Genomic DNA, 24832 nt, shown 5'->3' with positions numbered 1-24832 from the left:
ACTTAATCATGGTTAATTTTGTAAAATAGTAGATTAGTTCTGATATTAATCCTACCGGTAACACTGTGATATTATCAGTGTTTCCAGTGTGTCTTCTGAAATGAGTGGGAGTTGTTGAAAAGGCTCACTATGCATGCTACAACTTGTAATATGCATGCTAAGCAGTAAATTATATTGGGCTCTGTGAGATTTATTTTACAGTACAGATAATTATATTGCCTATCTCATTCAGCAGTCCAATGGAGCACAAATTTTTAATACTGCCTTCTACTGCATTCTTAGCAGATTAAAGATGTTTGTTAACAATAAGATTTTCTATATAATCAAACAGTATTATCCTGGATCTTTACATACGCCAATTGATTTCCCATTGTAATTAGTTTCTCAAAATAGCTGAGGGATTATGCTCTTGCTAATGTGAGTCCCTTTTCATATTTCACCACAAATAAACACATTTGTTTTTCCTCCCTACAAAAGGTACAAATCACCATATCAATTTGTAAGATAATGATGGCACTTTACAAACAAATTATTTCAAAAAGCCAAGCACCTCAGCTTTTAATGCCTTTTTAGGACAGATACATTTTCTCTAGGTAAGAGCTCCGATGTAGTGGGGGGGGGGGGACACAGGATCAGTCATTAAAACTTTAATTCAATTCAAACTTTAAATAAATTGCTTGATAATTTTTTAACATTTGAGTTACTAGCATGCATTATACAGAGGCCATTGGGTACTAATATATTATTTTGTGCATTCTCTCGTTCAAGACAGGAAAGCTCATTTTTCAAAGCTTAAGAAACCAAATTCTCATCAAGCTACTTGGAGGTTTGGCTGTGTTTTTTCTTGAAGTATATCGATCACCTACTTACTTTCAGGTTACATAGGGAAATAAGTTGTTAGCGATACTCTTTTTCCCAATTTAATCATGCTCCATCTTATCCTCTGTATTGAAGTCAGAAAGTACAATTAGGACAAACAGCTGTCTCCCATAGGTCAGAGAGACTAGAAGAAATTATGTCAATGGTTAAATGTACTACTGAGTAATTGGCTCTTGTCCATCTGAATCTCTAATATTGTTACTTCTTGACACTGCAAAAGTGCACTAAACTGTATTGTGAAACTCTTAAGATCCAACTACTGTATATATTTTAAAATTAGGGCAAGAAGGTGGTCTTATGCAGTACATTGTGTACAAATACAGATAATGCTACAAAATGCTCCATACTTGATAGCACCAATTGTTTCAGGGTATATCAGGGGTGTCAAATTGAAGTCGTCACAGCAGCGTCACAGGACTTTTTCCCCCTTCACTAAACCGGGCATGGGCGTGGCCAGCACGTGACACATCCGGCCTGTGGGCTGGGAGTTTGACAGCCCTGGGGCATACTGATCAGTAATTTAAACTGATGTTTTAAAAAATAATTAATTAATTAAAGGTGGCTCTGTTTAAATAAGTTGAACTCTGTTAAATGGACAGTTTACTGTTTCCTATAATATTCGAAAATGAATTTTAAATTTCAAAACATCTCAAACAATTGCAGAATATATTAAGATAGTGTGATACTATTTGCTTAAATATTAAAGTTCATTAAATTTAATGGGATTAAATGAATTACTCTATTTATAACTGTGAATTGGGAATAAATAAACCTTTTTGTTTCTAAAGCTTTCCCATTTTGAGATAAAAAGTTGATACTAATATTTTATGTTTAAAATCTCACAGTGGAATATGTGAACTGCCCCCATTCATACATTACACATGGAATTTCAACTGGGTCCTGCTGAAAGTTAAGTATTGTAATTCTTGCTGATGAAATATGGAGATTTCCCTTCTCACTAGCTACCTAGTCAACAACAAAATATGGTTCCTGAGTGTAAATCTGATATGTCAGATTTCATTTACTGTGTTTGACATGTTTTGAAATATCTGAGGTGTTTAAAATGGGATGTGCAAATCAACATTTACTATTACAGTCATCAGCGCTTTTGCTGAACAGTACCTCTGTGCTTATATAATATTCTAGAATATCAAGAACATAATTAAGTTGCATTGATGGGGAGAATAAGTTCTCTGCAATCTTCCAATATGCAAACAAACAAGTCAGCAGTAAATTAAGATATATGCTATTCAAAACAAAATACGTGTTAGATGAGTGGTAAATATCATTAAAAATATGTTAGATGACAATTTGGTAAATTCAATTTAATATATTACAATGTAAAATAAACTTGAGTCCATAATAAGAGAAAGCATATGTGAAGTTAATGTAAACAATAGATTTCCAATTATTTTCTCTTATAAATTTTCCCTTCTCACTTTGTATTTGCAACTATGATTCATGCCTTTGTTACTTCACAGTTAGACTACTGCAATGTATTTTATGTGGGACTGAACTTGAAAATGACTTGGAAGCTGCAACTGAGCCAAACTGCATCAACCTAGGTATTAAAAAGGAGGAGTGGATTTAGTAGTGTAACACTGTACTCACTTCGTTGGTTGTCAATAGGCTTCGGGGTTCAGTTCAAGATACAAGCTTTAACCTATATAATGTATTACACAATTCAGCCCCTCTGCAACTCTCTTGAATAGAATCAGTCATCCTGTAATACCGTTCCTAAAAAGGTGGCAAAGGGTCCCCCATCTGCATGAAGTGAAAAGAGTAGGTACCAGAAATGTGATTTCTCCAACTCTGTGGAATATCTTGATCCCTGAGATGCAGAGCCTACTACTTGTTTTTTTCTTTGCAAAAAAATTAACCAACCTGGTCCAAACACTTTTCAGCGAAGATAGTGAAATTGGACTATTACTGTAATGTCCTTTTTAATTAGTGATTGTCTAACTTTTAGTTTGACCATACTGAGGTTACTATAGACCATCTTGAGTTGCTAGAACTAAAATAGCACAGATATGACTAAATAAATACATAAATAAATAAATAAATAATAAATATTAGTGATGTTTCTGCAAGTAGCCATTGTCAAGAGCTGAAGGATGATTTTTCTTGTTGGAGAAGCACATTTTCCTAAATTGTATTGAAGAAAAATTGAGAAAAGTTAAAATGAACTGATTTAGTAACTTTTCTGACTTATAGAGGCTCTTGTGACAATCCACATGTCCAAAATTCATTAATGCTTTATCCCTTAGAAGTTTTTATAGCATAAAATTTATCTGTTACAGGATAAAACGTTGAAAACAGATCAAAGTCCCAATACTTGTGTCAGGGAAAGAAGAATACTGGCGCGTTTTTAAAAATCTCCCTACTGTTTGCCATGCAAAGATGCTAAAATTTGGATATTTAAAAAGTTCAAAACATCTAGACTATTTTTATATACAGTAAGAAACAATAAAAATAACTCATTCAAGCTCAAATTCGTATTTGTATGTAAAACTAGTCAATGAATCTCAAAGATCCTGTTCATGCATGTAAGGCAGTAGAAAAAGCAGTAAAATGTATAGATCTGAAATGAGTAATTTGCAAAGCAGATAAGATATGAACACCAAATATTAGGAAAGCCGAGAAACATGCCAGAAATGTTGCCATATTAGCGAACGTAAACAACCTGACATTCACAAGCATTAAAAACATATCGTTTTAAGAAACCTGAGTGAAAATTCACAGGAATATAGTGCTAAAAGAAGTTGATCCTTCAGCAATTTAGCTGACTGCTCAATGCTTGGGTCACCCTGCTAAATTCAACATATGCAGCATGTTGTTGCTGTTTCTGACTCCACACAATCCAAGTTTTCAGATGAAAAAGTTTTGGAGATCCAGGCAGTGTGTTATCGGAAATGCTAAATTTAAGAAAGGTAACTTTATATTTCTTTAAGAGGAACTTTTTATGGCAAAAGTGTGCATTGTTCTTTTAACGTACCCCAAACTGCTATTAAATGTTCTTCTTCGTGTTGTCAGATTTGCCATTTTTATGAGCTTTGGCTTCTTCTTGTCCAATGAGACAAATAACCTTGTAACATCCTCGTGTAATTTTGACCATCCACATTAAGTTTATAATATCCAATGCGATACTGGAGACAAACCAAGCACTTTGAGCTACAAATCCTAATCTGTAGTAGGCTTCTGTTCCAAACTCGGAAAGTACACTGTTGTAATAAATTGGAATGACTATGATCCTCCCTAGGAAGAACATGATGGTCATTAGCAGTCCATTGATGATGTTGGCTTTTGAAGCTTTAGAATACCCCAATGCTTCAAAGAACCACCTATAAGAGAAAAAGGATTAACAGAAATCAAAACCAGAAAGATACGATAGTATTAAAAATATCTCGGCAAAGTCTGAGACCATATCTGCATATCTGCTTTGCCTAGAACGGGCAAGCAATTTTGCTGCCCTAAAATCTGGTTGCCGCCACAATGCCATCCTTACCACATATTTGGAAGAGTCTCATACGGCATAGCTGTCTCCACAGATTTAATATGCAACTTGCTAAGGGGCATGACAGGCAGTTCTTTGGCTGAAATTCCAGCCCCATTCAACAACCTGTGAAAAGCCCCCTCCAAGTTGTATACATAATACTTTGGTTACTCCAGAATTGCAATCATTTTGTTTCTTCTCTCATGTCATATCACCAACCAACTGAATTGTTTGTTGTTTTGTTTTGTTTTAAATCCTTGAAACTATGAGTTGTACTGATTATAGTGAAAGGTTTTGTATCTCTTTGCTGCCATCTAATGATCTTTGTAGTGTACTGATCATCTGGATTTGGACAGCAACTGGATAGGTGGTGATGAAAACATGAAGTTTGAGAAATGGGTTTAGCTGTGGGGAACTGTAAACTATCTAAGAATATTACTTGAAGAGAGGTAGTAAGGAACAAAGTTCTTGCAAACTGTAGTAATTGAGAAGAAAATTTCCTGCCAGGTGAGCTACAGAAATTTAAAAGATAAGTTCTTTCCATTACACTTCCAATTACCTGTGAGAATCCAAGAACAAGTTAGTCAATTTCAGGATTTGAAATTCCATCAACCAATTGGCTAATCCAATGGGGGAAGGGTGTGTGCAGAGTGACTTTACAAACCAGGGTTCCAGTTTACCTAACAGTCCAAAGAGAACTGAGGGGTAGGAGACAGATCCAAGACTGGATAGAAGTGGCTGATCCAACAGACAACTAGCAGCAGCAAATGGAACCGCAAGATTGTCAGTGCAGGACATGTTCCCCCATATGCATCAATGCACTTGGCACTGCCCACATATGTCTCAAGGATAAGAGAGAAAATAGTAGAATCTAGTAGAATAAAGATTCTAAATCTGTATTAGGGCTGCTTCAGCTGCAGAGGAGTTATGACCTAAAATATATATTTTTTTAGTTGATAATATATTCTACTCTTGTTCTTTGTGGTAAATAAGAATAAACAAAAGCACAGAAATGAGCCATTAATTCTAATCAATAGATATATATAAATCAACAACAGGACAAAAATATTCTATTTTAGCATAGATGCTGAAGAATGCATAGATGCAGGAAAAGTGAGGTCCTGAATCATTTCTCTCATCTTCCTTTGTGTAAACAGACAAAAGCCAAACTCACAGAATATATTCTTAAATTTTAGAAATATGCACAGTAGCTGTTCTCCTCAAATTAAAGGAAATTTAAGAGACATGAGGCAAAATTCAGTATTCTGTTAGATCTTATTATGTTTTGTTCTCCTCAAACTCATCTATTCTAATAAAGTGGGAAATATTCCTTTCCCTGTGTGATTTTGTTCACATTGCCCCTACTCCGGTATAGTTTCTGCATTATATAGTTGAAGGGATAGAAGTAAAGAAAGGGGTAATATAGTTCCTTCTCTGCCTATTGATATAGACATAGGAAGTCAAATAAACTTAAAGCAAGATCTAACAAAACATTGAATTTTGTCTCATGTCTCCTCAAAACGTCCTATACACATTATTAAGGATTAGGCCTCTGACAAATTTTAGAGGTTAATTTATATATGCAGCATATCATCTATTTTTTTTTTTTTCAAAACAAACAGTGAGGCTCCTCTGAAATGATCTTCTAGATTATTCAAAACGGAAGGAAGGAAGGAAGGAAGGAAGGAAGGAAGGAAGGAAGGAAGGAAGGAAGGAAGGAAGGAAGGAGGCTGACACGTTAAGTTATATAAAATACCATTTATAAATATAGTCATGCAGGGTGGTCTAATATATGCTCTTATTTTGTGGGACATATACAAATTAAATAAACAGTATGGCAATAATGTGACTCTTTAAAAATTTCAAAAATTAATTTCTAAATCTTACTTTTAGTCATCCTTGGTACCCAGATGGTTCATGCTTTTGACTTAGATTTTAACAAGTCTTTGACATATCTCAGAAGTGATTATATAATACAGTAGCAGATATGAACAAACAAATAAAAAACAACAAGAATGAAATAAACTCGCAAGACACAGAACCATACAATTTTTTAGAATACTTGCAACTTAAAAGTTGACCCTTTTACTAAGTAAGGTACCTATTCCACGAATTATTGCACAAAGAAAAAAAAATCTTAACATTTTTATTTAGATAAAAAGTCTCTTTCTGCTTTAAAGAACCTTGAATGGATATTAAGATAAATAACAATATGGTTATTGGTTTTAGTTTGAATAGTTATCTTTTTAGAAACTATGAATGTGGTCTGCTAATAGAAATTAAATTATTTCATAATTAAAATAACTAATAATTAAATTCATTAAGTCCCCTAGCCTTCATACATTTTGAAAAAAAAAACCCTCAATTAATATATTTAGGTCATTTTCATTAACCCTTTGCTAAAACACCAGTGACCACAAGGTTTTAACTTTAGAAAACAGTGATACTGTTTCGTAGTATATAGACAGTGCACATTTGTTAGGTCAGTAGTGACTGAATTACAAATAGCAAGCTAACTGATAATGTAAGAATAATTTATAGAAAATATGACCTACCGCTGATTCACAAAAGGGGTAGACAATTCTGCAAGCAGACGAAAATTTGCAAAATATGCCAATATTCCTCTATCCTAGGAAAAGTAGAAAAACAAACCAGAGATCACAGTTCTAAGTCTTATAAAAATAACATATAATATAAAACTTCTAAATATCAACATTATTTTCTTAACATAAAATAATAGTAGTAGATTGGATAATTAACCACATAGAATACTATTTAGGAAAATATACCAAATTCTTAAATCCTTTCTCTAATGAATCTAGTATACCACTTAACGCATCTTCTAGAAACTATTGTAAAGATCCATCTACTATATTATTAAAAACTAATAAGAAAAATCATTTCACAAGGATAACTTCAGCAGTTCAAATTTATGTAAGTTTTATCCACATAGAATATAAATGATCCTACTTCAGAGGATAATTAAAACTGCAGAAAAAACAATTACTACCAACCTGCCTTCCATTGAGGACCTGTATACTGCACAAGTCAAAAAAGGGCTGTGAAAATATTTATAGACCCCTCGCATCCTGGACATAAACTATTTCAACTCCTACCCTCAAAATGACGCTAAAGAGCACTGCACACCAGAATAACTAGACACAAGAACAGTTTTTTCCCAAACGCCATCACTCTGCTAAACAAATAATTCCCTCAACACTGTCAAACTATTTACTAAATTTGCACTACTATTAATCTTCTCATCTGACTGTATGACTGTTGCTGGTATCCTTACAATTTCTATTACTATTTCCTAATATGATTTCCTAATATGATCGCGCCTCTCCTGCGTGAGCTGCACTGGCTCCCGGTGGTCTTCCGAGTGCGCTTCAAGGTCTTGGTTATCACCTTCAGAGCGCTCCATGGTTTAGGACCTGGCTATTTACGGGGCCGCCTGCTGCCACCAATAGCCTCCCACCGACCAGTACGCTCCCATAGAGAGGGGCTCCTCCGGGTGCCGTCAGCCAAACAATGTCGACTGGCGGCCCCCAGGGGGAGAGCCTTCTCTGTGGGGGCACCTACGATCTGGAACGAGCTCCCCCCGGAGATACAGAGGATTCCGGATCTGCGTACCTTCCGTCGCGCGCTTAAGACGTTTTTATTCCATCAAGCTGGCCTGACCTAAACTTTTCCTCTTTTAAATGGAATTTTAAATTTGGTTTTAATTTATTGGGGTTTTAAAATGTCTCAGCCAAATTTATTTAATTAGTTTTATCTCTATTTTAAATTTTGTATCTACATGTTTTAACTTATGGCTGTTCACCGCCCTGAGTCCTTCGGGAGTAGGGCGGTATACAAATTTAATAAAATGAAATGAAAATGAAATGAAATGATTGCTTATTTGTCCCCTATGACTATCATTAAGTGTTGTACCTTATGATTCTTGACGAATGTATATTTTCTTTTATGTACACTGAGAGAATATGCACCAAGACAAATTCCTTGAGTGTCAAATCACACTTGGCCAATAAAGAATTCTATTCTATTCTATTCTATCATGATCCTACTACTGTTGAATAAAGGCTACTGTGGTCAATGCCATGATCTCCGAATTTTCATATTGCTGTGCATTCTATAGTTTTCAACTTATGAACAGAATTGAGCCAAAAATTTCAATTGCTAAGTGAGATAGTTGTTAAGTGTGTTTTGCCCCATTTTATAACCCATCTTGCCACAGTTGTTAAGTGAATCCCTGCAATTGTTAAGTTAGTAACAAGGTTGTTACATGAATCTGACTTCCCCATTGACTCTGCTTTTCAGAAGGTCTCAAAACAGTATCACATGACCCTGGAACACTGCAACCGTCATAAATGAGTCAGTCGCCAAGCATCTGAATTTGATCACATGACCATGGAGATGCTGCAATAGTTGTAGGTGTGGAAAAAAGTTCATAAGTCACTTTTTTCAATGCCATTGTCACTTCAAACAGTCATTAATGGTTGTAGGTCAAGTATTACCTGTATATATAACTGAAATCTGTGATGGTTAAGTATGCTATCAACAATACTGATTTCTGCTGTTAGTCAGATTTGTGTATGGTCTACTAACTGTCAAATTTGAGTCTAGTTTAAATTCTGGATACTGCTGCTTAACTTTAAAGCTTCATTCTCTTAATCCCAAATATACTTGAAGGAGGACAAGTATAAAAGGAAAAGCTTATCAATTGAAGGGTTATTGATGAACACAGGCTGTATTGATTATGAGACACCGTAACTGTAACTTCCTTAAGTGATTCACTAGGATAGGATAGGATAGGATAGGATAGGACAGGACAGGACAGGACAGGACAGGACAGGACAGGACAGGACAGGACAGGACAGGACAGGACAGAACAGAACAGAATAGAATAGAAATTCTTTATTGACCAAATGTGACTGGATACACAATGAATTTGTCTCTGGTGCATAAGCTCTCAGTGTACATACAAACAACAAAGTGATGAGTCACTTTTTTGTCACTTCCCATAAGCAAAATAACATAAAACAGTTACATATTTGATAAATTAGTTCAGTCCTGAAATGACAGATATTGGTCACCTTTTTAGATATCAAGTTTTATTCCTTTCCTGTGTTAGCTACTGTATTTCATAAGCCTCGTAGAGTAATTACTGTCTTCTTGAGATGAGCCATTAATCTTAATGGTAAGTCTATTAAAATCCATTTTTGCTAAAATATGTATACATGTTATAAAATTAACATGGAACTTACCAGTACAAAGTAATATGCATATAGAGCTAGTACATGGTGAATTACAAAAAATACGTCCCCAATTGCCTTCCAGTGCAAAATAATAAGCAACAAATCTAAAAAGGAATGAAGAACAGATGAGCAAAATTCTACAATTATTATATTTTATTTTAAAACTTCTAATGCTGCAAGGCAGAGAGACAAAATTACTTCTCTTTTTCTGTTATCAGGATATAAATTTCCAAGTGGCCCTTGCCAGAACATCATCAAAAATAGAATCCCAAAGTTTGGCTTATGATCTCTTACCATGTAACATGGTAAGAGATCATAATTGTTCCTAGTGATATAAGTATCAGATTTGCCTCACCATAGAAAGTTATTATCAAATCTAGTCCTGAAATTGCCTAATGTTTCAAGCAATCACCTCCCACCTTATGTTTAGAAATATTTGACTTTTTATTTAAGACATGCAGGAGGAGATGCATTCTGTATTCATGTATGTCCCGAAGTAGCCTTTTAAAACTGAGGACCAGTGGTGAAGAAGTTGAACTTTCAAAACAAAACAATGTTTTCCCACTGATTAATCAATATCCATCTCAAGGAGAACTCAGAGGAAGACATGTAATTAGGAAACTAAGTTTCCCTCCTTGAACAGCCCTCATTTATTTTCCCTTAGTTATTTTTCTATGGTTATTAAATTATTGATACCAAATTAGAGCTAGTACCATGGAAGCAGGAAGAAAAATTGGGGAAAAAGTAATTCTTGTTACTCAGGCTTGAGAATGAGAAATTGACAGAATGAAATATTTTGATACTTTACAAAATACTGTCATGTTATGAAATAAAATAATCACATTTTTACAGCACAATTTTTGGTGTGAGGGAAAATATGGTCTGCTTCCTACAGACAGACTTTCCTAAAGAGGGCCATGTTTTGGTAAACCTTCTGTTGAAAGGTTCTTTCAAAACAGATGACTTATAACAAATTATACACGTAATACTTTACACATTACCTGAAATGAGGTAGCCTATGGTGACAGCAAGATTTAGTTGCACTGTAGAAGGATCACCCCTATAAACAAAGACATCCAAGGAATGACATTATGCTAAATGTAACACAACGTAAACATTTTGTGTTTTGCTTATTTTTATTTTCTCCCCACAAATGATGATTCACTTTTTTTGATGTTGGAAGAGAGATACCACATCTGGTAAGATGATTCTACAACTCTGGTAAATGGCAAACAGGCAAGAGAAAAGCTTCTGGACAGACATATTTAAGAAGATTAATGTATAATATTCTGAAGACAAAAAATTGAGAGGATTAGCCATTATTCAGCCAATTAGGTTGCTAACTTCCTCCACCTTTGCTCTATCTCAGTTTCAATGAAGGAGGAAAAGTATCTCCATTCCAGCATAGGAAGTGATACAAAGGAAGTGAGTAAAGGTAATCCTTTACGACTGGTCACCTACAGACCATTCAAAGTTACGACGGATTCCCTCCAAAAGGTACTATTGACGTGGTTCCAAAATTCTGACAACCGCTCCCTCCATATGACCATATTTTGGGTGCTCAGCAATTGGTCCACATTTAAGGTTATCTGAATCAGCCCATAGTCACTTGACCTTGATTGACCAGGGTTTTACTGAAAACCATTGGTTCTGGTTTTCAGCAAGAATGGCCAATAGCAAACAATCAGTTTGCTTAAAGCTGTGAATTCACATAATGGTCCGTGGTGATTCACTTACTAACTGCCACAAAAAATGTGGTAAAATCAGATTGGTTGTGTGATAACCTCTTTTTGATCATCATGACCTACTATTATAATGCACAGGCTTGATTACAGGCGTAAGTCGGAACTACCTGCATATAGTAATATTTGGGGTCAGGCTGCCTCAGTTTTTTTATTTTAATGAAGCAAAGGCCCCCAGTATCTTCCACATTATAGTTAAATATAACTGTAATTTTAGAAAGCTTTGGGTAACAAATAGATAGATATATTTTAGGTTTTTTAAAATTAAATTTAGTGATAATTTGACCAGCAAAAGAAATAACAAAGGAAAGAGAAAATGAGATTTACAAACCAAGGTATTTCTTACCAAACACGGTCAGCATTAACAGCTTCATCATACAATAAAATATATACACAAAATATTCCAACCACCAAGGCATGGAACGTAGATACTGTCCTAAAAAAACAAAAGCAATCCCATTAAGTATATGCTACCTTTAATTTGGTGGCATAATAATGAAAAAAATAAAAAAATTCCTATGATGTTAAAATGAGAGTTGTACAATTTAAATGCTTCTTATGTACTGAATAGGTCATAAAAATAATGTGGGTTGATTACAATTATACTACAGTTGTAACTCTATAATTGAAACTTTGCTCCATATATTTTCAAGAGGCAACTGGACTTTCTGTTTTTTCTTTGAAGACATTTTGCTTTCAAAGAAAAAACAGAAAGTCCAGTTGCCTCTTGAAAAAGCACCTTTGGGACAACCATGACCTGGATGACTGAGAATCTCCATAGACATGTAGTTTTTGCCTTGCCAAATTTGTTGTTGCATTTTACGATATACCAACTGTTTATCCAACAAAAGTTTTTATTTTTTTATGTTCAAATAACCAAACAATACAAAATGAATTATTATACATCATTTCCCCCCCAAACCCCCCCTCCCCAACTCCCCCCCCTGACTTCCCAGAGCAAAAACAGAATATAGCATTTAATAAACAGAACCTAAAATATACTAACTACTACAGGATTCAAAACCCCTCACACTCGTTAACTCCCCCTTTAAAAATTCTATTTCAACCTTCCTTTTATAAATTCTCTTATCACATTTCACATTTATAAAGAAAAAAAAAACTATAATCTTAATTTAAGCATTTTAAAATCTCTCAATATATTAAGAAAACATTCTCCAAAATATAAGCTTCAAAACTTTCAAGAAGTTATCCATTAATTTTTAAATTAGCCATCTTTAAACTTCAATACTTTAAGACTACAATAAAGTTCAAAAAGTTATCCAACTTTAGTTAGATCTTTTAACATCATAAAAGAATCTCCATATATACCAACTGTTATTATGATTCTGGATCAACTGCTTTAAGATGCATATGTTTTTCTTGGTTATATCTGGAATCTACAAAGATCAAGATTATAATGATGATGTCCGTTCAGTCAAGGCCAACTCTTGGCGATTCTATGGGCCAAGACTCTCATATCTTCCAACCTTGCACCATTTATTTGAGTTTTTCTATTTTTCTGGCTATGTTCTGGCTGGACATCAGCTTTGATAGTGTCCAACCACCGTGTTCTTTGACAGCCTGGTTTCCTTTTATCACTAACTCTTCCAAACATGATTGTTTTCTCCAATGAATTCCCCCACATGACAAGGCCAAAGACAGACACAGTTTTGTGATTTTGCCTTCTGGTGACATGTCTGGTATTATGCACTCCATTACTTGCTTGTTAGTCACCTTTGCTGTCCAAAGACTATGCAGGAGCCTTCTTCAGCACCACAGCTCGTACAAGTCGATTTTCTTCTTGATTTGCTTTTGAAAGGTCCAACTTTCACAACCATAGGTAGCTACAGGGAGCACAATAGAACGAACTAATCTATATTTGGTTGCCAGGCTGATGTCCTTGCTTTTCCAAAAGATCAAGAATATTGTACTTTCTGGACATGTCGGTTGTCTGAAATAAGGAGGAGAATTCTACACTATGGATTAGATTTTAATATGGAGCCCTTATTTGCTTATGGGGAATTACAACTTTTCTATTTTCTATTATTTCAAAAAATCATGTTTACCTTAGTGTATTACCTTGCTGTTAGCTTTCTGGCTTTAATATAGACACACCCATTGTAAAATGTAACATAATGTAAAAACTTTATATTTTGCCATGCGGTCTGCCTGAATAAAATAAAAAATGTCTGAGGAAAAACAAGTCTCCCGGTATCCATTCATTTGACTTCAACTCCAAGTCAGAGAGAAAAATGTAGTGCATTCCTATATTCTCTCAGATACACAGGCTATTATTTTTTGGAATAAATTTTGCAAGCAAATTTAATTGTTCTCCAATAAAATATATACAGTGTACAGCGTACAATATATACATCAATCAATCAAACAAACAAACATTTGTTAGATACGATGTAATCAGCAGTACATGCAGAGCATAGAATACATGTGCTTTCATGAATTTATAGAACAGGTGGTACATTAATCATGCTAAAAAATAATTAGTTTATTGCGACCAGTTCTCAAAGTTAAACAGGAAAATATTTTATGAATATCCTAGATAGAATGTACTTTTGAACTTAGATTAAGGCATAATTTATATTAAGATTGCAATTTTTGACAATACAATGTACTCTGAATATTATACATTACCACTTAATCATTTTTTTAAAAAATCTGAAAAAATAACAAAAGATTAATATTCCTTCAATTTAATTTTATTTTAATAAAGTGATAACTTTTAAATAAATTACCCAAGGACAATTTTGTATTAAAGATTATTTAACTACATTTTTATAAAGGAAATCCCCTAAACAATCCAGATATAGTTTGAACAAGTACACTACAGCTAACAGCCTAAACATTTCAAACTTTAAAATATTTATATATAATTGTATAATGTTGTTTAAAAACTGTACCTTGTGTTCCATTCAATTTTCTTCTTTTGGTCAAGATTATTAAAACCAGATGTTAGGCGTGAAGATAGCCAAGAACTGAGCACATGAAAGCTAAGTTGAAATATAGCAAAACTGCTCACAGCGATGCCCAGATTGAGTTTATTAAAGATAGTCATCTTTCTTCTGCCTGTTAAAAACACAATTCCAAACACAGTTCCTCAATTCAGGCATGTATTTTACACTACTTATAAAATCAACAATAATTTACATTAAGACTACAATTCTTGACAATGAGTACAGGGTACATTTGCTGCTGACGTAATCCATCTAGATAATAAATTGTGATAGGCTTATCTCTGGCTGCACCCATTATTTCTTCCACGTATTCTATAGAGTACAAAAGTAATACTTTACATATTCTAACCCATCTATAAAAATTAATCTAAATTTACAATATCAGAAGAAAATTAACGAAAGTCCACTAAATCTAAGCTAGGATGCTAGACTTGATGCAATATGACAATGATTCCACTTTACCTATATGTAACTCTATATGAAGTGACGGTGTAAGAAAAGCAAATCAATCATCATAAATACATGCCGGTTGCCAAACACCCAAACTTTGGACACATGACCACAGGGATGCTATGACGGTCATGTGAGGACCAGCCAGCCATAAGTCACTTTTTTCAGTACCATTGTAACTTTTGAATGGTCACTAAACAAATGGTTATAAGTCAAGGACTACCTGTATACTCTTTGTTAAGTGTTCTGACCTAGGCTTCACAAAAACACGAAGCAGCTCCTTGTCCCGACAAAACCCCTTTTTATTGGTTCTATTTATTTATTGGTTCGATTTATATGCCGCCCTTTTCCGGAGACTCAGGGCGGCTTATAATGCGTTAAGCAATAGCCTTTATACTTTTGTATATACCTGCTTAGTAGGGCTTTCACCCCCCTCCCAAGCGGTGTTCTTTTTTATACAGTCAGCTTATTGCCCCCACAAACCTGGTCCTCATTTTACCTATCTTCGAAAGGATGGAAGGCTGAGTCAACCTTGAGCCTGGTGAGATTTGAACTTGCAATAATTGCAGACAGCTGGTGTTATCTTAACAGTGCTTTAGTCTGCTGCGCAACCAAGGCTCTTAATCAATTTTATTAAGCTAATGTGAAGTCCTCTCATTCACATCCATCAAAGTCCCGGTGAATTTACAATCACAGACCTTATCAGGCTTGGAGAGCTGCCAGGCCAATATCTTCCAAATGCAAAGCTGTACAAGAAAATACTTGGTAAGGAATATCTGAGAGTCACAAACAGATCTTCACACTAATGAAATGAACTAATTGTCTCCTGCAAACTCCACTCCCCTTTTGCTCCTCTTTATTCCCTATGGGAGGGGCCATTCACCTTCCACCTGTGCCTTTACTCCCGAGTTGACCCAGCTGTTCTTCAGCCCCACTTGTCTCCGACTCTGAAGGTAGCTGATAACTGTCAGACAGCCCTGGCCCCATCTCTGCCTCCGACGCAGAGCACTCATCAGAGCCTTCCCCAGACTTGAGGACTGGCTCATGTTCCTCCCCAACCTCCTCACTGTCCAAGTCTGTAGCCAACTCCTCATTTTGATCAGGCATGAAACAACGTGAAATTTAAGTATGTCAAGTCTCTGAAATCGGCCTGCCAGTTGGCAAAATATTTAACTGCTTGTATGGCTCAACACAGACAGGCAAGAACCAGAATATAAACTGACAGCAAACAGCACTCCTTACTAGCACTGATGATGTTACCAAAATGGTGGGCCACAACAGTAAGGACTAGAGCCTCACTTATCATTGCAAGATGTAATGCAAATAATTAACAGAAATACTACAATTTTCTATTCTGGATGATGAGCTAATGTAGCTGTCACAGAACTATGAACAGAAATTAGGGGAGATAAATGAGTTAATAAAAAAAGACTGAATGGATACACGTGCTATCTGTCGCATTAATCAATAACAATCATCTAGTCGACCTAGTTGGTTATGCTTTAATCACTACTTATATGTCTCCCACAGCCTAGAAAAGTGACTGGTATTAAATAAAAGCTGTGATTCTTAAAATGGATACAACTGAAATATTTAAAATTACCCCTTGCAAACTTCTTACTCAATGTCTTTATGCCAAGGTTTAATGGATCCATTAACCACGTAGCTTTATTTGCAATATTAGCAAGATATCTGGAGATGAGAATTTGTTCTAACAGTTCATAATGCCCCCACTGCCCAGTTTTCACTGGTTTGTGAACTCAACATCAGTGGTATCATACAGTAAACAAGAAAGAAAATAACATTTTATAACTTTTCTAGTAACAAAATACTAGCAGACATATACAGTAGAGGTCACGAACGCTTCTGACCATGACCAAATCGGGTTCCAACCAAAAAATTCACAAAATTTTTGAATCTGGTCAAACACATATTCGGATGGTGATCAAACACATCTGTGGCTGATTTCCCCTTCAGCACCATTTTTTTTGTAAGCGTCAAATTTCCTGTTGTTTGTTTAACCGGGCATGACTAAATTTATTTATCATTTTGAAAAGTTCATTAATTGAAATACTTATCTGGAAACTAATAGATCAATACATGTTTTAATTGTTACTGTACACACATCATTGTCCGTCAATTGTAAAATCTTCTGAAGAAGTATTTTTTCTCTGAATAAGTTTTTATTTAAAAATATTTAAAAGAGAACAACTAGAGAAGACACCCGAAACAATATCATCACCATAGGAATAAAATTCCTTTGTGAATAAAATTCACGAGGAAAGAAGAAAACAACACAATACACTTCCTGGATATCCTCATCAGCAGAGGAAATGATAGCAAATTAGAAACACAAGTCTATCAAAAAATCACTCACTGTAACCAAGTTATTATTATTGGAATAGAAATCAAAAAGTCTGAGCAAATTGAGAATTCTTCACCTGCTACCTAATGCCTATTCACCATGCTCTTCTTTCTTTCTATAGTGCTTACTTCTTTAGTTAGGATAAATTATATAAAAGAACTTTCTTAGTGACTTCATGTCTCAATTCTGGCACAAAGTGAAAAGTAATTTAGAAACAACCTTTAAAAAATTACTCCAATAAAAGTACCAACGTTGGCCTCGTTTCCAGTTGAGCAGGATCTGAATGGAATGTTCCTAAATAAAAGTGTTCCTAAATTCCTAATGTTCCTAAATTCATCTCGATGGAGCTGTTTGAAAAAGTAATCAATATTTTCTTGTACTCTTATGGAAATTTTAAAATATTATTTCATAGGAAACATATATAACAGTATCAAAACATATATAACTGTATCAAAACACTTCCAAGCCAACCTCCCTTTGCTGAAACAAAAGCCGAAGCTGATTAACGGTATTAATTAGCTAAATGTAGTAACAGACTTATCAAAATTGCAGTATATGCTAACTCTGCACGAGCATTTAATCTCATATGGCTTGGATCAGCAGGATCTGTGAGCCCAGAAGACTGTGTTCAAAGTTGTATTGATCTGAGTAAAGTGCTGCTGGTTAGATTCCTTAGGGCTACTTTCCTCCAAGAACAAAAAGTACATTCTAGGAGGATACCATGTAGGACTTTATCAGTCATCACCAGCCTCTTGAATCAAAAACTGTTAGCCAATGCAGCTCACAAAACAAACTGCCTGCGCCACAGCATTTTGCACCTAAATGAAAACTTTTGGAAGTTTTCATTTTGAAATTTGAAACTTCCAGATGCTCTTCAAGGGCAGCCCCTTACAGAGTGCATTATGGCAATTCATACCGAAGATGACTACCCTGTTTCCCCAAAAATAAGACCCAACTGGAAAATAAATCCTAGCATGATTTTTCAGGATGCTCGTAATATAAGCCCTACCCCCAAAGTAAGCCCCAGTTAAGATTGTCAGCCAGATGGATGCATTTAGTACCATATTTCCCTCGAAATAAGATCTAACCAGAAAACAAGCCCTAATGTGTCTTTTGGAGCAAAAATTAATATAAGTCCAGGTCTTATTTTCGGGGAAACACGATATGTGTGAGTGACTGAGCATGAGCCTACCAATCCAGGAATGGGAGTAACTAGTATACAACTTGGAATTGTGCAAAGGCTCTTTTAGTCACAACAGCCACTTATTTAGTTAATTTATTAATCAAATATATATTTTCTCATGAAAAGCAACTGTGGGCAGTGTACAAGAAATATAAACAACAAATATATATATGAAAAAGATATAAAAATCCAAATATAAAAATAAATAATCAAACCCTAGGCAAAGGGAGGATAAGAATGGTCACCTCAGTCATTGAAGCACATCTCTGGCTCCCTGGCAGCTCCAGGCCTACTAACATAACCAGGTATTGAAAGACTTCCAAAATGTTAAAAGGGTTGTAACTGATCTAATCTCAGAAAGAGAATGATCAATAAAGCAGAGCAACAGCAAAGAAGGCACATCTCCTGAGACCCACCAAATATAGGTCCCTAGCTAATGGTACCTGCAGGATGCCTTCTCTACCAGATCTAACAGAGCAGGCCGACATAGCCAGTGACGGGAGGTCTCTCAGATAACCCGGTCCCATATTATGAAGGCTTTTAAAGGTTAAAACCAACACCTTAAATTGAACCCAGAAGCAAACTTGCAACCAATGCAGCTCGCAGAGAAGCAAACGTGCAACCAATGCAGATTGTAGAACATACACGCACATAACTGCCCATTCTGTACCAGTTGAAGTTTCTGGATACTCTTCAAGGGCAGTTCCTTGTAGAGCACATTTCAGCAGTCGAAACTGGAGATGACTAGGCAAGAGTGACTGTAAGAAGAGCTTACCAATCCAGGAAAGGACACAACTGGCACACAAGATGAAGATGTACGAAGGACATCCTAGCCACAATTGCCACCTCCTCATCGAACAGGCGTCAAAACTCTAGGACCGTCAGATAACACAATGGATCTGTCTGGTAAACCTATTCAGTACCAAAAATGGCAGTTCTGGAACAGTGAGCCCCCATCCAGAGCCACTCACTCTCACCAGGATTCAGCTGAAATCTGTTGTTCCCTATCCAGACTCTCACAGTCTCCAAACATCCATTCACATTTCACAATATTGCTTAATTCACCAAGGATAGAAATATGTAATTGAACAACAGCATACCGATTATTCCCCACTCTATGGCAATGAATGAGCTCAGCCAATGGCCTCATGTAGCTGTTAAAGAGGAGTGGAAGCACTATGGCACCTCAAATAGGAGTGGCTGAAATAGGACGTCTCCTCTCCAATCATTACTGGAATCAACCCTGAAGGAAGGAGGCAAATCAGAACACTGTGCCATCCACCCCTATTCCTCTGCGCTGATCCAGAAGGATACCATGATCGATGGTATTGAAAGCTGCCAAGACTTCAAGCAGGGTACAGATGGATCTCCATTCCACTCCCACCAGAAATTAACTAAAAGCCTGACCAATTCTGATTCAGTCCCATGCTCATGCCTGAAGCCCAACTGAAAGTGGTCCAGATCCTCTCTGCATGACCACTTTCTCAATCTTTCCTAAAAAGGGAAGATTGACCAATAGATAAAAATTGTCCCATACAGCTGGATTTAGCAATGGTTTCTTGAGGAGGGAGCTAACCAAAACCTCTTTAAGGATGGAGGAATCACTATCACTCCCTCAAAAAATTTATGACACCCAAACCACAAACATAGGTTGCTTCCCAGGAAGACTTCACCAGTCAGAAGGGGAATAGCTCTAATAAGCAGATGGTTGAACTTACAGCCATGATAACCCTGTCTACTTTCTCAGGTCCAAAGGTTCATTCATTTCAGATATATAGTTAGACTACATCCCAAGCACCTTCATCGGACTTATGCCGATACCAATGTCTTACTGAGAAAGAATCTGAGCACAGCCCCTCCTATGTGACAGATATTCTGCAAAATCTTCTGTGAGGTCCTATAAGTACACCCCTCAGTCCACTCTACCCAAATGGACTCTGGTCATCTTAAACAGGACTGCTGGGCAGCTATCCATGAATGCAATAAGGGCAGAGAAGTACTGATGCTTCACTGTCCTTACCATCACTAGGTAAAACTTAATAGCGGCTCTAACCTATGTTTCATTGAGTTCATTCTTCACTGACCTCCAGCATTGTTCCAGGCGTCTCTTAACCCAGTTCATCTCCCTCAATTCTTCCATAAACAATGGAAAATAATAGGATCTGCAAGAAAAGAGAGCTACGTGGATGCAATCCTATCCAAGGCCTCTGCCACCTCTTATTCGGGTGGTGATCAAGGCTTTGCTCAGACTGTGCAACGAGCCAACAGGAACAACCCCCCGTTTTCTTTGAAACCTATCCAGCTCCATACTGCGGTGAACCAATCAAATAGGTTTTTTTGATAGTATCAAAAAAAATCTCCTGTTTTCAAGTATGATATGACTATAACAGAAGGGCCACAGGCAGCTTTGCCAATTCCAGATCGCATTGCTACTAAAACCAGATAAAATGTGCAATCACTGCTTTAGATGACCTGAGATAAACCCATGGCTCTCATGAACTCCAGAGCAGTCTTAGACCCTATTCCCAGAGAAGACTGGAAAATTCCACTACCATCTCCACTTGACACACATTTCTGTGTCAAGAAGCTCAAGTAGGAAGGTAACTTTGCTGGAGGAAGGCCAGTATAGTAGCAACAACCTCAACTGATTCCTAGAACGCAACTTAATGAATGTGGTCTCACACACAGCAACTCGTGGAGCAGCAGGACCCAAAGCTCTTAGGAACTCCCAAATTACAGTCACCATTCCCCCATCCCTGTCCAAAGTTCTCAGCTGATGCCATGCCTGAAACCTAGCTGGGTACATTTCCAAAAGGGGCAACCCAGCAGTGAAATCCTACCAGTTCGCACTGGTTCGCGCAAACCAGTAGTGATAAAAACTACCGGTTCAGGCGAACTGGTAGTAAAAAATACCTACCGGTTCCTCTGAACAGGTATTTGCGACGATCAGCTATGCCACACAATTTAAAATTGCTAGAAAGCAGGAAATCCTGCTTTCTAGGAATCTAAATAATGTGGCATAGCTGTTCCCCCCCTCACTGTTATACTTACCCAAGCCTTTTTCCATGCATTTTGCGCATACTGCGCATGCTCATGTGCGCAGCGTGCATTTTGTGTGGACTGTGCATGCACACACAGCACATATTTAGCGCACTGTGCAAGCACAGCCAGCAAACCGGTGGCAAACCGGTTCAGATTTCACCACTGGGGCAACCCCTCTTTTTATGGATCCAGCCAGGTCTTGCCAATACATGCCCTTTTTTCTGTGATCAAGTCACAGATGAGAGTAATGTTATTACAGACTGGTCTGGTATTAAGCACCAGCAATTGAAAGCCTGGACTTCTGAAGGTCTTATGACTGGGGCATGAGAGAGCACCCAGTGGTCTGGAACATGGCATCAGATTAAGCATGTTGCCTTTTCCTCACTTCATATACATACCAACTGAACCATTAACTGAATCAAGTTAATAGTAGAGATAAGATAACATCTCCCAGTGAACTCAAGACAGCATTTAGCTAATAGGCCTCAGGGAAAGTCCAAGTGACGTTCACCAGCTCTGCCACCCAGTGAGGAAAGAAACTTACATCCTGGTGTGGTTGCCTCACCTGCATTACTTCACTCTGCCAGTACTGGCTCTAACTTTGCTGACATTGATTGAATACAATTACCTCAGGTCCCCAAAGATATTCGAGAAAGAGTAAGTATAAGCTGCTGTTAAAGAAATTGTGTTCATAATTTCTCAATGATTTCACATTTATTTTATATTCTTTAAGACACAAAATACATAGGTTCCAATCTTATGCAGGCCTCAGAGGAGGCCTCTTTGCACTTTGCAAGGCTTAATCCCCAGTAAACACAAATGGGATTGTACTAACAAAGATATAAATTGCTTGTACTGCAGCTCTCTCATGTCTGCGATATGTTTCAATAATACAGCCTCAGAAATAGATGTTTTTGGTCCTTTGACCCAAACAAAATGTAAAGCTGGGAAAACGTAGCTTCAAAGACACATATCGAAACGGAATGCAAACCAACGAGAAAGGCTAAGTTACATCAATAATCAAGTATTTCCCAACTCTGAACATGAAAGTAACCCAACCCCATCATTCAGGAAGATAATTAGATTATTAACAAAGGTAAAGCCATGGTGGTGTGGTAATTAGTAATTATTCCATTGATTGTTCTTGAGTAACAACATCTAGAAAACATTTTCCATATTGTATACAACTATGTTGGCAGTTATTTCCTTTACATCTACCTAGATAATGAACATAAGAATTATCAACACATGTATTATCAACATATGAATGATAAAATTTTCAAATATTAAACGAATGGAGAACTTTCCTGACATGATAGGAACTGCAGCAAAGCAGGGATACTATTCAAAGTAGCTCCTCTAGACATAATATTAATATTAATATTATTCTCCTTCAACTGAGAATCCATCTTGCCCATTTTTTTTAAATTAACCCCAGCAGCATTCCTGTTTCTCCTGCTCATTCATTTCATCAGCTCTTTGGAAGATGCAGCATTTCTGAGCCCCATCCACCATCACAATAAGTACCCTCCTCCCTGTCTTCAATTCCATTTTTTTCAGTGACTAAAAGAAGGCACGTCATTCCTGATAGGATAATGAGGGGAATGAAAAGCACAAACCCTTTGAAATTAAGGTAGGTGGGAAAAGATCAAAGGCCAGGAATTGGAATGCAATCCCAGCACTGGAACTCCAGTCCCATTCTGGGAGCCTAACTCCTTTTCCCACTTGCAACACATTCGTCCAAGTTAACCATTAAGCCATCAGCAATGGGACGTTATTCCTTTTGCTGTGTCCCTCCCCCACCCAAGGTGGATGGCTGGGGGGGGGGGGGAGAAATAGGCTGGACAGCCGGCAAGTTTTGAGTTTTCAAGCCTTCCACCCACTCCCGTTCAGAGGCTCCCCACTTCCCGGCTTGAAAATCGAGGCGCCTTCCTTCCTTTAGGATTATTTCAGCTTCAGATCTCTCACCTCCACGGGAACTCCGTCCAGCTCCTGACCCTATTTCAACTCCCCCGCCTTCCCCGCCTTGGGTCTGCCCCGTGGCCTCTTGCTCAACGTGGCTGAGCTCAGCCGAGCCCCTGGAGGGAGCGGGGCATCCCTTGAGCCGCCGCCAACGGGCCTACGAGCCCTCCCTTCCCCGCTCACACCTTCCCCCACCCCAACCCGGTTCCCCCACCCCACCTCGCCGCCACCTTCTCGCTCACCTGCGGGCTCAGCGCGATCGCCCGGCTTCCCCGCCCATCCTTGCCGGCGAGCTCCTGCAGCCGGGAGAATCCCGACGCCAGCCCGGCCGCCCACGCGTGGGCTTCGCTTCTATGGCGAGGCGGCTGTTAACGGCGGCTCCTGCAGCGGCAGCAGAAGCCCGCGCTCACTGCGGGATCGCGTTTCGCCTGCCCAGCCTTAAAGGAGCCGAAGCGCTGCTGGTCGCCGTTTGGTTTCCCGGAGGCGGCGGGCAGGCCGATCACTGCGATGACCCCCTCCGGCTGTCGGGCCATATCTTTGCCCAAAGGCCAATTCCTGCCGCTTGGTCGGCCTCCGAATAGGGGGGGAGGCACCGCGGCGGAGGAAGAAAACGGCAGCCGCTCTCCTAGTAAAGGCGTGGAAGGTTGCCCTCGAGGACACCTCCCAGAGCGAGGGGGATGCCTTTCCTTCGGCAGGGGCTGGAGATTTTCCACAGGCCTCGCCAAAATAAATAAAAAAATAAATAAAATAAAAAAATAAATAAAATGCTTCTTGTTGTTTTGTTTTTTCCTTCTCTTTGTCTCTCCTGCCTCTAGGTTGGAGTCAGGTGGATTCTGTGGAAAGTTAGGCAAAACTTATTTCCTTTTATTTTTATTTAACTTTTTTTTTTTTTTAAATGTAACTATTTACAAAGGTCTGTAAAAGCGCTCTGGGTAGGGGACTTCGGTCCCTTCATTGCTATAGGGCTTTTTAAAGATATTTTTAAAAAATACTTTTGCATGATTTTGGATTGTTATTGTTGTTATTATTTTGTTATATGCGTTTATGTTCTTTAATTTTGCATGGTTCGTTGGATGGGCAGCTGTATAAACGTGCCAAATAAATAAATTGATCACATTGCAAAATGGTACAAACAGCAAAACTCTCAGGACAAGAAAACAAATCGACCTGCACTTTTATTTGAGCACTCTGGCCTGCCTCAGTGCTTGTGGGAATAGGTCCTACTGTAATTATATTTCCCTCCCATCTTCCCTCCAAGAAGCTCAAGACATTATATGATTATTCCCCAATGTCAGTTTATTTTCACCGTGTGGGACACAATAAAATGAGAATGTGACTTGTTTTCTTCATGTTCAGCCATAAATTGGTTTACAATCCATAGCAGCTAAGCCCAAACCAAGCAAAGCACAATAGGGTTGAGCAGTTGGGGAACTTACAAGTTGCAGCAGCAACATTATTATCTATAAGAAATGAAGAACTAAGTCCCCAA

At 37.5% G+C, this 24832-nt stretch overlaps 1 protein-coding gene across 1 annotated transcript; it reads right to left on the bottom strand.

The window, feature by feature from the left end:
• Positions 1-3792: 3792 nt before the first annotated feature.
• TLCD4 (TLC domain containing 4) lies at positions 3793-23663 on the bottom strand. The gene is made up of 7 exons (XM_070939368.1): positions 23586-23663; positions 14288-14453; positions 11719-11808; positions 10632-10690; positions 9640-9734; positions 6928-7001; positions 3793-4220 (listed from the first exon to the last, which is right to left on the bottom strand). The coding sequence occupies exons 2-7, from the start codon at positions 14440-14442 to the stop codon at positions 3887-3889; spliced, it is 807 nt and encodes a 268-aa protein (XP_070795469.1). The 5' UTR covers positions 14443-14453; positions 23586-23663; the 3' UTR covers positions 3793-3886.
• Positions 23664-24832: the final 1169 nt, after the last annotated feature.

This window comes from Pituophis catenifer, unplaced genomic scaffold, assembly GCF_029215685.1.
Source record: "Pituophis catenifer annectens isolate HBS135680 unplaced genomic scaffold, rPitCat1.0.hap2 SCAF_3, whole genome shotgun sequence".
Taxonomy (NCBI): domain Eukaryota; kingdom Metazoa; phylum Chordata; class Lepidosauria; order Squamata; family Colubridae; genus Pituophis; species Pituophis catenifer.
Note: the sequence above shows the minus strand (reverse complement) of the source record. Positions and strands in the feature narration are given on the sequence as shown.

What these genes read in the sequence shown, in the direction of transcription:
- TLCD4 (XM_070939368.1), bottom strand. Translation starts at nt 14,442, where the DNA reads ATGACTATCTTTAATAAACTCAATCTGGGCATCGCTGTGAGCAGTTTT. An exon ending in AAAATTGAATGGAACACAAG is followed by an intron (nt 11,809 to 14,287) that starts GTACAGTTTTTA and finishes TTGTTTTTTTAG; the next exon opens with GACAGTATCTACGTTCCATG. An exon ending in ACCCCTTTTGTGAATCAGCG is followed by an intron (nt 4,221 to 6,927) that starts GTAGGTCATATT and finishes TTTCTCTTATAG; the next exon opens with GTGGTTCTTTGAAGCATTGG.